Source organism: Aulostomus chinensis, chromosome 16 (assembly GCF_037954235.1).
Source record: "Aulostomus chinensis isolate RoL2024-O1b breed Wild chromosome 16, RoL_Achi_v1.0, whole genome shotgun sequence".
In the NCBI taxonomy this organism is placed as follows: domain Eukaryota; kingdom Metazoa; phylum Chordata; class Actinopteri; order Syngnathiformes; family Aulostomidae; genus Aulostomus; species Aulostomus chinensis.
The window spans coordinates 4,759,617-4,775,619 of record NC_141335.1 but is presented as its reverse complement, the minus strand read 5'-3'; the positions used below and the strand labels follow the sequence as shown (position 1 = coordinate 4,775,619).

The 16,003-nt window shown below is 44.3% G+C and overlaps 2 protein-coding genes across 3 annotated transcripts; both read right to left on the bottom strand.

Moving 5' to 3' along the window:
• Window positions 1-226: 226 nt before the first annotated feature.
• Window positions 227-5,562, bottom strand: LOC147247239 (elongation factor 1-alpha 1-like). 2 transcript variants are annotated; one of them, XM_086180410.1, is made up of 8 exons: window positions 5,472-5,562; window positions 4,265-4,444; window positions 3,895-4,074; window positions 3,018-3,314; window positions 2,727-2,877; window positions 2,059-2,315; window positions 1,534-1,768; window positions 227-1,421 (listed from the first exon to the last, which is right to left on the bottom strand). In XM_086180410.1, exons 2-8 carry the CDS (start codon window positions 4,406-4,408, stop codon window positions 1,297-1,299), a joined length of 1,389 nt encoding a protein of 462 aa, XP_086036536.1. In that variant the 5' UTR covers window positions 4,409-4,444; window positions 5,472-5,562; the 3' UTR covers window positions 227-1,296. The 2 variants fall into 2 exon arrangements, with proteins under 2 accessions (XP_086036536.1, XP_086036537.1); XM_086180411.1 differs by having other exon boundaries at window positions 4,265-4,440; window positions 5,472-5,559.
• An 836-nt stretch (window positions 5,563-6,398) lies between these two features.
• slc17a5 (solute carrier family 17 member 5) lies at window positions 6,399-15,003 on the bottom strand. The gene is made up of 11 exons (XM_086180408.1): window positions 14,803-15,003; window positions 13,448-13,644; window positions 12,468-12,701; window positions 12,158-12,245; window positions 11,772-11,858; window positions 10,830-10,948; window positions 10,155-10,316; window positions 9,790-9,922; window positions 9,560-9,707; window positions 9,040-9,130; window positions 6,399-8,242 (listed from the first exon to the last, which is right to left on the bottom strand). Exons 1-11 carry the CDS (start codon window positions 14,885-14,887, stop codon window positions 8,105-8,107), a joined length of 1,482 nt encoding a protein of 493 aa, XP_086036534.1. The 5' UTR covers window positions 14,888-15,003; the 3' UTR covers window positions 6,399-8,104.
• Window positions 15,004-16,003: the final 1,000 nt, after the last annotated feature.

Below are 16,003 nucleotides of genomic sequence, written 5' to 3'. Positions count from 1 at the left end.
ACTTAATTTGAATCGCATGGATTTATGAGCCTACTAGCAAATTGAAAATCATTGACAACTCCTATTTTATTCCTAATAAAGCACTACACCTTGTGGACAACATCGTGTATTGAAAGGTGGAAATTACGGTGGATGTTGTCAGACTTGTTAATAGGAATTGTAATGTTGCCTTATGATTTCTCTGCTTTACACACGGAAAAAGACTGACAAACCAAAACACAACACACCGATTGAAATATGTTTAATGTTGCAAAGAGGCTCTTGCCATCTTACAGTAAGGTGCGGTAGCTTATGTCTATTTAAACTTCTCCAGTGCAAGTGCAAACTTAGCAAAATGCCAATCAAAGTGCTTCAAAGGAACACACCAACTTTTTGTGGAATCCACTTTTTCTCCATTATTTTTAGAGCCAGACTAACAGGTAGAGACCCTTCACTCCTCTCTGTCTAAATTACAGAATTCAAGACCTCCACCAGATGGCTGGATGCTAGTTAGCTTAGCTGCAGAGATTGTTCTATTAATGCTGGCAAAGACTGTTTTGGATTAAAGTGTATTTTATTACCTTTTAGATGGCTTTCTCTACTGCCCCACTGCTAGCATGCACTGCAGCTACGCAAACTAGCAGTCAGCCTTATAGTGGGGGTCTTTAGTCCTGTAAAGTACACAAAGACGAGAGAAAGGTCTCTATCTCCTTGTCAGGCACCAAAAAAATGATGGCTAATAAACAAATTTCCCAAAACGATGACATGTTCCTTTTAGAATCAGGTGGCCTACTTTGAGTCCCAGCAGAGAGACAAACTGGAACATTTGTTTTAAATCACTTTTTTTAAAGCTTCAACACAGGTTCTACTTATCTACTACTCATAAGAACATAGCTTAACTTCTTGCTTTAGGCTCCTATGGAACACCGTGTAGTTGCAAACAAACACTAACAGCAAGACAACATATACCATGTAAACACAAGTATCTGCACTTCAGAGAGCTAGTGTGGTGATGAATTACAATACCTGGAATTTTTCAATATCACTGAAAGGTACTGCAATGATTGAAATGATCCGTACACACCTAAAACTATCTGTATTATACGTCATAGTAATCTAACCACTGACTTGGAATCAGGAGTGGCGCCTCCAAGTCTAAATTTCTAAATGTATTTCTTTCCTTCGAATGGATTTTCGATGCATTGTGATGATTAACCAGTCTTTGATTATTACGTTGAAGCAGCCAATTGTAGGATGGAGTTGGATGACCTTTGTCCTGCCCTGGGAGACCCTGGGGTCGGCAGAGGAGCACAACATTCATTTGTTCCTCTGGGCCTTCTGGGCAGACTTGGTGACTTTACCAGTGGTGGAGACCTTCTTCTCCACACCCTTGATCACACCCACAGCCACAGTCTGACGCATGTCACGCACTGCAAAACGACCTGCAGGTATAGATGAACATTTAGTGTCACTGTGGGATCTTGCATCGATTTAAAGTGGCGTCGCAGTGCTTTATACGTTATACTTTTTACATGTGCACATCCACGTCCTTACCCAGTGGAGGGTACTCCGAGAAGCTCTCAACACACATGGGTTTGCCAGGAATCATATCAACGATGGCAGCATCTCCAGACTTGAGGGATTTGGGATTGTCCTCCAGCTTTTTGCCAGAACGGCGATCAATCTTTTCCTTGAGCTCAGCAAACTTGCAGGCGATGTGAGCAGTGTGACAGTCCAGCACAGGAGCGTAACCTGCACTGATCTGGCCCGGGTGGTTCAGGATGATCACCTGCAAAGCAAAGAGTCAACATCGACATATTACAGTCATGAATTTCATTGCGCAACCTAAACTGTACTTTTCCTCTGTCCCTTTAAACCAAAAATACAGTGTTGAGTCAGCTTTTGACAAACATGTCAAAGATGCGGCCTCTGAAATCAGATTCAGAGATGGTTTTTCTTTGGGAAGAAATATTCGAATGCTGCAGAGCAACAAATATTTTTCAATGCTATGAACAGTTCTGACATAAGAAGGTACGAAATTATGATGGTGTTAAAAATCCCCCCCCCCCCCCCCCCTACCTGAGCAGTGAAGTTGGCAGCTTCCTGCGGTGGGTCGCTCTTGCTGTCGCCGGCTACATTGCCACGGCGAATGTCCTTGACAGACACATTTTTAACATTGAAGCCCACATTGTCACCAGGGAGGGCCTCCGTCAGCGCCTCATGGTGCATCTCCACAGACTTGACCTCGGTAGTCACATTAACAGGGGCGAAGGTCACCACCATGCCAGGCTTAAGGATGCCTGTTTCCACACGGCCCACCGGAACTGTTCCAATACCTGAGAAGGAACAAAGAGAACGTCAGAGTGGTTCAGTTGTGTACTTAAAGACATCATTCTTTGTTCAAGTTTACTCAGACGGATGTTTGACTCAACTGTTCCAGATAGTTGACACTACTTCTCACATTCAGCGTGTTGTAAATACTTAAAGCCTCTAGTACACACACACTAAGAATGTCCTTACAGTATTGAGTTTTTTGTAATACATTTGCATGTTCATACATTTGAGTTTTCATTGTGTGAGAGAATTCACAAGTTAGTTTTAAATACTTAAAGAAAACAATGATTAAGCAAAGCAGAAGTATTTTTAAGTCATAAAACTTTTCCTGAAGGGATCATAAATGCTCCAAGACTCTGCACTTGTCTCACTAGTTACAGATCTGATCTAATTCTAAATAGCACTGAACATGCCTCCAATCTTGTAGACATCCTGCAGGGGCAGACGGAGGGGTTTGTCTGTAGGACGGGTGGGTGGCTGGATGGCGTCCAGAGCCTCTAGTAGAGTTGTACCTGATGCATTTCCCTCCTTCCTATTGATCTTCCACCCTTTAAACCATGTCATCTACAAGAGAAAAGTACATTTTCAACCGCTGCACATCTGCATTAAACCTAAATGGGGATTTGCTTGTAGTACCGAGCACGAGGGAGTGAATCAAGTACTATACTTGTAGCATTTGCATTACTCTTCATGGTTCCACTCACATTAGGGCTGGGCTCAAGCATGTTGTCTCCATTCCAGCCAGAAATGGGTACAAAGGCAACAGTGTCAGGATTGTAGCCAATCTTCTTGATGTAGGTGCTCACTTCCTTGACTATTTCCTCGTATCTCTTCTGGCTGTAGTTTGGCTCAGTGGAATCCATCTTGTTGATGCCCACAATGAGCTGCTTTACTCCAAGAGTGTAGGCCAGCAGGGCGTGCTCACGAGTCTGCCCGTTCTTGGAAATACCTGCCTCAAACTCTCCCACACCAGCAGCCACAATCAGCACAGCACAGTCAGCCTGAAGAAGCAGGAGATAATAACAACATAAGGGCTTTGACCCAAACCTGGCCTGACATCAGGTCTGAGGTAGTATTTGTGTGTGTCTGCACCACCAAGAGCCATATTTTTGGGATGCACCATACCGGATATTTTGCTGCTATCCGATCCGCCAGTATGGCAGCTACAAAAGCTTGTTTGTATGATATTTACATTTTGTACACACCGGAAAACAAACGTCAAAGGTCACTGTCACCTCAGATCGATATGATATCTCTAGAACCCTTTGAAGCAACTTCTTCAAATATGCCACAAATTTCCACGAGGACTCAAGGATGAAAAAAATCAAGAAGTCAAAGGTCATTGTGACACACGTGGAGGTATACAACCACAATGCAGCATCACCAACCAGTAATTCATTTTGACCACGCTCTTTGTTGCTGCTTATCGGATACTGTTATGTCCTTTAACAACAATTACAGACAAGCATTTTTCTAAAAGAACTATAAAGACAGGACCACATTTCTCCAAGGCACAGACTCTTACAGCGGGAACACACAACTATGCCAAACAGTGCTCACGGGCGTCCTCGTGTTACAGACCTGGGAGGTCCCCGTGATCATGTTCTTGATGAAATCCCTGTGACCCGGAGCATCGATGATGGTCACATAGTACTTGCTGGTTTCAAACTTCCACAGTGAGATGTCGATGGTGATGCCACGCTCCCTCTCTGCCTTCAGCTTGTCCAGCACCCAGGCATACTTAAACGATCCCTTCCCCATCTACAAAGGAATTCATGAAGATGCATCTTTAAGAAAGTGTCCTTATTGTGTTCAGGTAGCTTGGGGTAATTGATGGCTTCTACTTTTCAAACATAAGCACTGAAGTCGACTTGGTGTTGTAAATTCTGCTTCTTGGCTAAATGTGTAGGACAGACTGGATTTTCCTTCACATCTTCACCTATCTTCTTACCTCTGCAGCTTCCTTCTCAAACTTCTCAATGGTTCTTTTGTCGATGCCTCCGCATTTGTAGATGAGGTGGCCCGTAGTGGTGGATTTGCCAGAGTCCACATGGCCAATCACTACGATGTTGATGTGGAGTTTCTCCTTCCCCATGACAACCGGACTTGTCTGAGGTCACGTCACGACTGTCTGTCAGCAAACGCAGTAACAGTCAGAGCAGGATACCGATGGTTGCACCTTTTTGATGAAATAGTCACTTAAGACAAGATACTGACTGCAGGAGAAATACTCGATCACACAGCTGGAGATTGAGCTAAAATCATTTAAATTCTGCATCAGACAGGAAACATGAATCCATCTCTGGAGGTTTTTTTAAACGAATTAGTATAAACTGCACCCCTCTAACCGCCCAACCCCACCCCCACACCCAGCCTCCTCTCTGGTCCTGTGTGCATCGCTCCTCTGTGCACAGACACATCACAACAACACTGGTTCAGATGTTTAAATTCACAGCGTTCAGACTTAATTTACAAGCCCCCCACTCCAATTCAGAATCCACCATTTTGTCAGGTCCTGTCTCACAGCAGCCATTTGTCAGACACTGCAGTACACTAAGCTCAGGTTTGTCCGGAGGAGAGGAGAGGACTCACTCGCTAACTCTGCAGGGGATGAAAGCCCTCAATAGAGGCATTCGGGCAAAGTTGAATTAATCCATATGAAAAGGGATTAATTATAGTGTCTCGTGGTTGAATCTAGTTTGCACCAGGCTGAGAGGTCAGTATCTTAATCCAGCCGTAACTCGAATCCCTCACATGATCTGGAGCAGACCTGGTCAGGTGTAGTCGGTGCCAGGACACTAAACACATACATGCGCGCCGTCATGTGTAACGTCACGGCAGCTGCCGCAGTGCGCTCCCATCCCCTAAAACTACTGAAGCTGCGGGTCATCATGCAAACAGAAGGGGCTGCGGGATCTAATGTTTGAAGGATTTAATAGAAATGTCAACCATCCGCCATGTTCTGTCATCTGGCCGATTTACAGACGCCTGGATTCGTTCCCTTCCAGCCGTCTGCCCTCCTTTCTGCATCACAACAGAATTCCCAGCGCGCAGCAGGAGGGTGGGTCGCGCAGGAAAACGCTTATTCATTCTCACGGTTGAAAGTTGATGAAATGAACCCCACACGAATGCATTATTGTCATGTATTTGAACCGTACCTGAGAGAGGAGCGGTGTCAGGTCGGCTGCAGGAGCGGAGAGGCTGAGGACAGGCGCTGATCCGGTTATAGCGCACAGGACTGGAGGGGGGGGGGGGGGGGGGGGTTGCGTAATTGCGCGCACCCGCCGTGTACAGCATCACAGCCAGGGACCTGGAGAAGTTGGCGTCAACCTAAAATCCCGCCGGATTAAAACCGTCTCCTCACAGGACGTCTGCTTTAAAACGGCGGTCACTGTGACACAAACACGAGGGAGATGATTTTAGCTGTAAAGCACGAATAATTATTCGTCTTTTAGGTTTAATTTTTTTTTCAATTTTTGTACTTAAACTGAAATTACGGCGCAAACATGCGGAATATTTAACCAAATTTAGGGATGCATAAAAATAATAGTATCAACATTAGTAACTTTGTTTTTAGATGTATTGGTCCATGAGGCTCCTCTTTTTGTGCTCATCCTCTGGAGGAAATGGTGTAAATATGTCTTATTGGTCTTTTCCAAATGTTTTTGTTTGTTTGTTTTACTTCAAGAAAACCAAATTTGGTCAAATTCAGTTTTCATATGTTTATTAACACTACAACATGGGAATATGAGTACAGATAAGGAGGTGGGTAAAGATTGGCCAAATGAGTTGAGCTCAAATACACGGAGGATCTTAGTGCGTCTGTCTGCCAATCAGAACATTTAATTGATATATTGATGTATTTCTTGACATTAATGGATGGTGTTGTTGAAACTTTGCCACAAGTTCATGGACATCAGTGTGTCACCCTCTACATACAGAAGGGGGCGTGTCTGGAACTCTTCCTGAGGGTTGAACTCCATTTCACCGCCGTGCTGAAGCGCTGCCAAACACGGCAGCTAATATCTGGCGGGTGTAAAGGCTGTGACGCCTGAATCACGTCATTCTCAACCCCTCAGTGACTCTTTGTCTACTCAAGCACCTTTATTCATTATGGTTTTACTCCTTTTGTTCCCATGATACAAAGACAAACATTTATGAAAAGTTTTTTTCTTTAAAAAAAAAATGGATTGAAATTATGAAGGAATCATTCGATGATTATTTATTGTTGCGTTATTTTTTTAGCCATTGCACATTACAACAGCTGAATTCAGAAATAACACAAGAATTGCGGTGGATCATCGTTGTCCTGTATGTGAAGATGACTTTACAATGCACGACAATGATTAGAGATAAACTTCCGGAATGTGTCCCAGTTCCAAGCTCACAATGATTACAATCATATTATTTACAGTATACATGCTGTACTGAAGTCCCTTGATGTCCTGCAATTGGAGGTAAATGTACACAGAAATGAGGGGGGGGGAGCTGTAACTGAATGGATATTACTCTGATCTGGTCAAGCTTATGTAGTAAGGCACAAGTGCAGAACATCAAAGTGCGATGATGGTGCTACTTGTTTAAATTACAACCAAGACAAAACCAGCACACGGCCACAAACAGTGTGCTATTATTGCAGCTTCACCTGCTAGGAGTGCAGATCTATGAAAAACACATATTTTACTAGCTGGTCACATTCGAGGCCAAGCGTGAAGTAAATATTCCTTTTTTGTAATCCTTTGTGATGGATAGAAGATACCTGAGAAGTACCAGTGCAAATCTGGAGAACAAAGTCAAGGTGTGTCCACCAGGAACCCCTTACGTGTGGTCAGAAGATGAGTTGGAAAGGTGCCGGCAGCACCAGCAACTTCGCTCCTTCTTAGTGTTACAGTGTGAAACCACGTCAGCGCCAATCACACTTCAAACGTGAGTCCGTTACCGGATGGTTAAAGTAAGCGGGGCCTGGTGGACAGACCCTAGAAACACAACAGACATCCCTACAAGAATAAAAACATTTTAAAAAATCCCTTCACTGCGACAAGTGTGACAACGAGTTCAACTCATTTTAAGCTTCATTATAAGGCTTTTTTTCTGACAAGTGTTTTGTGCGTTAACATTTTTATTAAGAAAACAAACACCAAAAAAAAATCTAGTCCAGGGTGACATGTTTGTTATTTTTGGGCACTTGTAACCAACACTGAGTGTCAATCACTGAACTTCGGCAAAGTGGCACATTTTTAGTGATGAACATCCTCGTAAAGGCCGCAGGACGTTACTATGGCAATAAAATTCAAGGCGCTGGACTGTAACAATGTATTTAAGCAGAAGCCACAACACTGTGTGGCTGGTGTTTGTGTGTGTGATGGTGAAGTTTGGTCCCAGAGACTCGGCAACTACCACAGAAGCAGTTTCTAGTACTTCAGCAGTTTTTAAATTTCTGTCAGTTGACTGACTTTATCACCGTGAAAGAGTCCCGACTGTGTGAGATGCAGTCATGAAACTTTACGGGTGAGATCCAAATGAAGGCTGTCCCTGCAGTCTCACCCATGAGTACTTTAAGTAATGTAGTATTACTACGGAGTACTCAAAGGTTTGAGACACAAACTTGATCATCCCGGGATCTTTTTGCCTCCAGAGTCTTAAAACTGTAATGTGTGTAGTTAAATACTCTGACTGTAGTTTCAAGAACCCACAGTCACAGCACGGAACATCCTTGAGGGTTTGAAGGCTCTTCCTCCAGTATAGTACCAGTACAGCTGAAATTAGCCAGCGACGGTGCTGCTGGTGTGTCTCAGTCTCCATGAGAGTAGGACGTGTGGACGGCCCAGGGCTGCACCGTTCCTCGGCCGAACACGGTGTAGAACGTGGCTCCCACCAGGTTGATGGCAGCAGCGATGTAGAAGACAGTCTGCCACTCTTCCATGGTGTTCTAGAGGACGGTCAGCGGTGTTAATGGCGGAAACAACACAGCAGTCTAAGCTGTCACCTTGCTAATTCATTCATACTCAGACTCAGCGTGGTATGGTCAGCCACTACCTGACAATAACTGAACAGGAAATAATCAGGCAGATTCAGGAAACATCCCAAAGGTTCAATTTGTTTGTCCACACTGATGATTTGGTGTGAAACCTCACTCTCGATCACGCTGAGGAGTGATACGGACAGAAGGTCTCTTTGATAGCAAACAGCAGTACAGAAATTAATGCCATGCATGTAACGGTGAGAGTAGGAATGTGTGGTAACACCACCGGGTCACGCTGACACCATCCTGAAAGCAAAGCGTTCATTTACACCCAGTTACTGGATGGGTTGAAACACTTACTGATTACTGTTGTTATTTATTTGACTACTAAAATGTTTATCCTCCACACACACAGCGTCCACGTGACGGTGAAACTTTCAAGAGCTGTGAGTGACGTTCAAACTATTCCACACTGTAGAGACACAACGGAGAAGACGACAAAAGAAGCAGGTGATGACTTTGACATGATGCTGTTGCTTTTCAGGGTGACTGGCTGCCCCCTGGTGGCCGCATTTCCACAAGAAAATGGGCAGCACCAGAGCCAATAGAGGTCATGGCATTCAGACGGATGAGTAAGCAGTTGCATTCATGCAATGCTCACGTGACGCTGATGTTAGTGGATGATTACGGCTCTGTACAATTTCCAGGGATCAAACCTGCCGCACACGCAAGCTAATGTGTGTGTGTGTGTGTGTGTTTCTTACATGTATTGTGAGGCCTCGTGCAATGACTGGACCCACCATCCCAGGAATTGTTGCAAAGGTGTTGGTGATACCCAGCAGAATACCAGCATACCTGCAAGGATACAAGTACATTGAATGTTGTGAGTACCTGCTTTTGTACTACAGTATTACACGCAGCTACAGCACAACAGAAATGCAATCATCAGTTTATCGAGATCCGTATCTTTACGCTGTTGGTTCGTGTTTGTGGCGTGGGTGACTGATGGTGTTGATGTGCACTCTAGCTATTTATGAATCAACATCTCAATCACCAGAGGGAATTTTAGACCCTTAGAAAGGATTAAACAAATCACTGCTGTATCTTTACACTTCTAATGTCACAAGACGGAAGAATGCTTTGATCTAAACATAAACTGAAGGCTTGACGGCTACATTTAGCTTGCAACATGGCCCAGCCTCTAGTGGTTGTATTAATACTGGAGTGGATGCAAGTAGCACTGTTGTGAGGAAAGCTTGGGTGATTGGAGGGGTGGAGTCTTACGAAGGAGCGATGTCGAGGTGGTTGATGTTGAAGCCGGAGGCCGAGACGCCACCCAGAGAGGAAGACAGGGTGAGGAAGATCACGGCTAAGGTGTAGTTACAGCCTGTATATCCTGCTGCCACCAGGAACACCGCCGGGCCAATCATACCTACAGAACCAGAACCGAACCTCTGAGAGCCTGCTTTACGAACCAAAATCCCACTGGAAGCTGTGATCAGGGCTTCTCTTACCGACCAGGGAGAAGGACTTCCTCACTATGACAGTGGGGTAGAGGCAGGTCTCTCTCAGGTAATCTGCTACCTGACCGCTTAGCACCGCCAACACAGCACAGCCCATGTAGGGCAGAGCCGAGAGCATCCCGTTCTGGTGTGGACACGTCGTCGTCATCATCATCATCATCATCATCATCATCACCACCACCACCACCACATGCCAAAGGAATAATTTTAGAGCAGAACAGATGAATTCCAACGTCTCACATGGCAGAATTTTTTTTCATTTGTGACACGTGGAAAAACTGAATAATTAATGAATTTTAAAAACAAAAACAAATTTGACTTATTTATCTGCACTTGTGAGCCTGACTAAGGCTCACCTGCTGTATGCTGAAGCCCAGGACGTCGTTCATGTAAGTTGGCAGCAGGGTGAGGAGGGTGTAGAAGGTCCAGTTGTACGAGAAGTGAGCCACAACGATGGCCCACAGTGGCCCGGAGGTCACGATGGCTCGCCAGGGGATGTACCCCGCTGAGGTTGACAGCTGCCGACGAGAACAACAGATTCTGTAGTACAAACTGAGGATCGTAAGAAACACCTGCATGCTGGGTGTTGCTTCTTTAGCTCACGGTGCTTAGAAACGGCAGGAGTACAAACAATAACAGATGTACTGTATTTAGCCCTATACTTAGAAAAACTCTAATAACTTAAGGTTTCCACTCACAAGTCAGACACGAGGGTGGGTAACATTTTAGGGCAGCTTGCCCTCAGAGTGTCATCATAAAGTAGGAAGTGTGTTGTGACCAAACAGCTGAGTAAAACAGATAAGAGATTAAAAAATGCCGCAGCTCAAACCGATTGTGTAACATCAGCATTTCATAACTGCTGGACTGGAGACGTCTGCAGACACTCTGCTGCTACTGAGCAGCGAACCATACGATGTAACAATAGAAATCAGATGTCATATAATACCTCATACTTCGACCATTCTCCAGTGTTTTCATTGCAAAATGAATCTTATTTCAGAACTGACTCTGCGCTCTGCTTCTGGTGTTACCTCATTCTTGAGTGAACTGGTGATGTAGAGTCTCTCACGCTCGGAGATCCGTGGGTGTGTCTGTGGACTGTCAAACACCAGAAAGGCCCAGAGAACAAACCACACCAGGCCAACAGCACCTGCACAAACACAAGGGAGCACCCGTTAAACTGACCTCAGTTCAGCACTGATGGTCTGAAATTGATCTCTAACTCCTTCAACAGGTCAAAGGTCGTATTGGCCTCAGCTGATGACTTGGAACACAATTAGGCTTCATACACCAGACAAGAAGGGAAAAAAGTTGAACTTCGGCAATGTCTGCAAACTTTTTGTTCAACTTGCTCACTCGTTGTCTCCACAGCACAAAGAGGAACAAGAAATCTGACACTGGAAAAACGCTCGTGGTAAGTGAGCGCCAAGGGGATCAATGGAGGTTACTCAAGACCTGACAGGGACGCACCACATCAGACATTTAGTTTATTAACTAATCCATGCAAGTTTGATTATGAAATCTGTCCCTAAGCCAGTGTAAATAGAAGTCTGCATGTAAAAGTCATTAGTATCAGACTTCAGCACATTTTCTATCACCAAAAACTGCATTGACGAGTTATAAACTGTGTAGTTTCAGAAATGTAGAGCAAAATGGTGGCTGACTGCAGTTATTCAGGTCACACATCTTCTATCTGAATGTGACTAAATATCCACAGGGATAAGCAACCTCTAAAAATAGCAGCGCAGACCAGGAAATAAGCATCAGTTGTCTTCCAAAAGCAGAAAAAACCATTCGACATGCACGCACTGGAGGCAAAAACAAAAAGATGCAGGAGGCGAATCTCAAACAGCTCATTTTCACATTCCGCTGTGCTGCAGGAGACGCAGAACATCAGAAACAGAACAACTCTGAACTCTAAAGACCGTCAGTCTGGCCCTGGTAACCACATCCCCTCATCCCGGTGTTCTTACCAAACACATAGAAGATGTAGGTCCAGTCCAGGTAGAAGCAGATTTCACCAGACAGAGGGAGAGCGATCACTGTCCCCAGCTGGGCTCCTGATGGATACAGAGAAAAGATATCAAACTCTTTTCTTTTATTAAACAATAGATGAATTGTTCTGAAACTAATGGAAATCGTCTAGTTTGCTAATTTATCACTCAGAGAGCTTTAGATCCTCACATTCCAGAAGCTGGAACCAGAGAATTATTAACTTTTTTTTGCCGGGCTTCATTAATCAATTATCAATGGGTGGGTCTGTTAAATTTCTGTTAATCAACTCATTTATGGATTCTCTCTTCACACAGCAGTGACATGGAGACTGATATCTGTCAGCCGGTGAGTGTGTGCGCCCGACCTATGTAGGAAATGGTGAGCAGTCGACTCCTCTCCAGCGGTGGCGCCCACACTGCCCACATGGTGTACATAGCGGGGAAAGTGACTCCCTGAAGACAAACACAAAGAAGTACATCAACAGGACCAGACAAAAAAAACACTTCAACAAGAGTAGACTGTCTTTACAAAGAAAGCAAACATCTCTGCTAAGAGGTAGCTCTGGACGTACCTCACATTTTTGGGTTAAAATGCACAAAGATGTATTTCAATACCACTGGCTTAAGCAAATACTCCCAATTTTAAGTTTTTGATATCATAACTTAACGTCCTACCTCTCCTATCCCCTCCAGCACCCTGACCGCGATCAGGTAGCTTGCACCCAGGTCGGCAGCAACAGGGGTCAGCAGCGTGAACACTACAGTTCCCAGGATTCCAAAGCCCATCAACCACTTGGGTCCCAAGCGGCCAGCCAGGTAACCTCCGGGGATTTGAGTTAGGATGTATCCATAGAAGAATGAACCCAGGATCCAGCCTTGTGTCTCGGAGTCCCAGTCGTACACGCTCGCCTGCGCCGTGGAAATGGAAGCTGCTTTCAATATTATGAAGCATCAGGAACGGTTCTGGTTGTTTGGTGCGTGCGTGCATGTACACGTGTGGGGTTTTTTAATGTTAAAATCATTAGTCGCTCTACCTTTTACAGTCCTAATCATTTATAATTGAGAGTATAACATTTCAATTGTAGTGTGTCTTCTGGTGGACAAAGTACACAATCCCAGTACTTGGGTTAGAGTAAAAATACTATTGGTCGAACCTTACTTCACTCCAAATTAAAAAATATTTCAGTATTTCAACTGTTTGACTTTGGTTGAAGAAAAACTCAAGTAAAATTTTAACGGAAATACTTTCACTTGGAGTTTTCAATCTTTGACTCAAGTACTGGGGTTGTGTACCCCGCCCAGCACCCATTGTGGCCCGTGGGCATCATGTCTGAGGTGATCCCACGGCAAAGATCGTCAATCGAAATGTAACCAACCATCGATACTACGGCTGGTAAATTAAAGTAGACTGGATTTCCCCTCTGAATTTGGAGGGCGCGGTCAGACACTGCTCAGGTGTTCAATGCAGTAATCTTTCTTGGTTATTACATGTAAACCCAGAGACAGTCACCCATTGGCTGCACACCAAAATCTAACTGCTGGTCGTGGCTGCTGGGCCTAGCAAAGTCATATCCCGAGCTCCTGGAGGAAATGCTCCCCCGTGGGGGAAACCGTTGTGGACTACACTGCCTGGTTCAAACATCCTGGTTTCTCACCGTGTGGTTGTGTTTGGGTCGCACAGGGCTGGTGTGAGCAGGACAAACTGAACCGCTGTGGTTCACGTTGGATTGTCGGGTGTTGTTGAGCATGTCCACCATGGCCACACTGAGGTTGACCCGCAAGGAGTAAACCACGAAAAAGCCGTATGAGGAAAGCAGGGCCAGGCCGTAACGGGAGGAACAGCATACTGGGGCTGCAAGGTGAGAGATGGAGAGATGAAAGCTCCTGTTCAGTAGATGATGACGATGCGGTATGACAGAGAGGGAGCAGCTACACACAAGCGTTACTCAACAGATTCCACCGGGAAGCTTCTATAAATAAAAAGAGACAAAGCCGACAAATCAGCAGGAAACTTGACGGTGAGATTGTTGGATCTGAAGCTATGTTCCATCTTTGCTTTTCTGTATCAGAATAACAGTGACTGGGAAACCTGCATACAATGGTACTTATCTAGTACTTATGTACATGAACTTCTTCCTTCCTTTTTATGGTTTGCTTTGACATCCCTAATATGCATATCTTTGTTCTAAGGGTGTAAATATCACTTTTGGCCTTTGTTTATGGGATATTTGTCTATATTTGACTAAACCCAACTGTACTTTTGAGCTGGTGTCATGTACTTTACTACACAAGGTGAGAGGTGAAAACACTTCATGTGCTTACTTCATGGACAAGAATGTCATTTTATAAGAATGTGAGTGCTAAAGTCACCATGCCACTCCTCAAGCATTTTGTATCAGTGTCATCTCAGTCGTTAACCTCGTGAGTTTTGTTCTCTTCCTGGCCTCAGGTGTCTTTGTCTGGCAGCTTCTCGTCGCTACTCAAACAGGATTGGAGTCTTATGACAAAGAGGGTAATGGTCAACAAGGTAAAGGTGGCTCCGCCTGCACAGACACAGCCCACAGATTCAGAGCTACAACTTCAATCCCATTCATATTCATTTGTGCAGTCGCTTTTAAATGAGTATGGAGTGTTAATGGTCAATATTATGACTAGGAACTTGTAATGATACGATTATTTTAATTTCATTAAGTATGAGGGAGCACAGGTGCAACGACAGAACCTCATTTTTTTGGGCCTCCATGAGGTCATGCATCCCCTTAACCTCCCAGAAATACTTCAATAATTAATTCGTTACATTTGATAGAGAAGAAAGGATCATTACGGGCTGAAATCCGCCGTGGGCTGACCACGTGTGTAATTACTGCATAATATTCATGTTCAATCTTCAAGTGAGACGGGGAAAAAACAAAGATTTGCTTGCACAACAGCGCGGTGTCTATTTTAAAGTAAAGTGAGCGCGTTTTTGTTAGCTTTAGCTAGCTTAGCGTGGTTTAAGGTGCTCCTTCACCTCTCTGGACTTTGTCTCTTTGTCCCCGGTGAAGCAGCGGCGTCTCCGGCTCCTCTCCCTCAGTGTCCGACCCGAGTCGCTCCATGTCCTCTCAGTTCAGATGCCGGTGTTTTACAGCATCACAAACAAGCAACATCAACACCAGCTGTTAGAGCTACGCCAGCGGAGCCTCCGGTCAGCTGAGGACGTCAGCGCAGACACCCTCACGTGACGAGGGTTTCCGGAAGTAAAGCAACGCAGGTTTTAAAGGCGATATATGTATATATTTATATATATGAATGTGTGTATATATTTGTATATGTATATATATATATTTATACGTGTGTGTATGTATATGTGTATACATGTATGTATATATTATTTTGCAGGTGATTGGATAATCCAGCATAAATTAAATCCTCTAAATTATGAACATAGCCAAGCAGAACTGTTAAATGACCTACAAATGTATTCCACCATGCCGTTTATAGGCAGAATAATTGGTTTGTTGAAAACTGATATGAACGCAGTGGCGTGTAGAGCAACACCATACATGACGTCACTAGTAGTAAAAGTAGGTCAATGGCATTAAATTTGCAAATGCTGGTGTGTTTCAGTCTGACTGACTGACTGCTCTCAAGGGGCACCTGTCCAGAAATGACCTGTGACACTGGAATGTACCAAGTGACATGCATTTGTGGGGGAGCTGTTTGTGTCTAGACTCTAGCACTGCTCAGAGGTTACTGCAGGTTAAAAAAAATTGTGTAGTACTTTGTGCAGGACAGTTGTTGGCATGTGGATAGTTTGTTAGCTTGTGATAGTTTAGCATTGAGAATTTTTAAGCAGGAGACAAGATTTCTGATGTCTCAGTAGTATTAACCAATTATATTCTTTTACTTGGCCCCTTTGTTAGTACAGGTGTTAGAAGAATGGAAGTCCCTCCCTCCCTCCCAGTGTGGATGCATTATTCAGCAGAGGTGTTGTTTTATCTTCCGAGAACTACATCCTTCGATTTTTCAAAATATATTTTTTACCAGAAACTCTATCACGTGGATGGAATTGCAGCATGAACGGCTCATTCCCCTTGCACACACATTCACTTGTAACCACAGAATCAGATGATGTGAGGCGATGATGTAACACAAGCCTTGTTGTTGACATGAGGCGCGACTCAGCTGTTTGTCTCTGGGCTGTTTCGTCTCCACCGCTGATAGGAGGGACG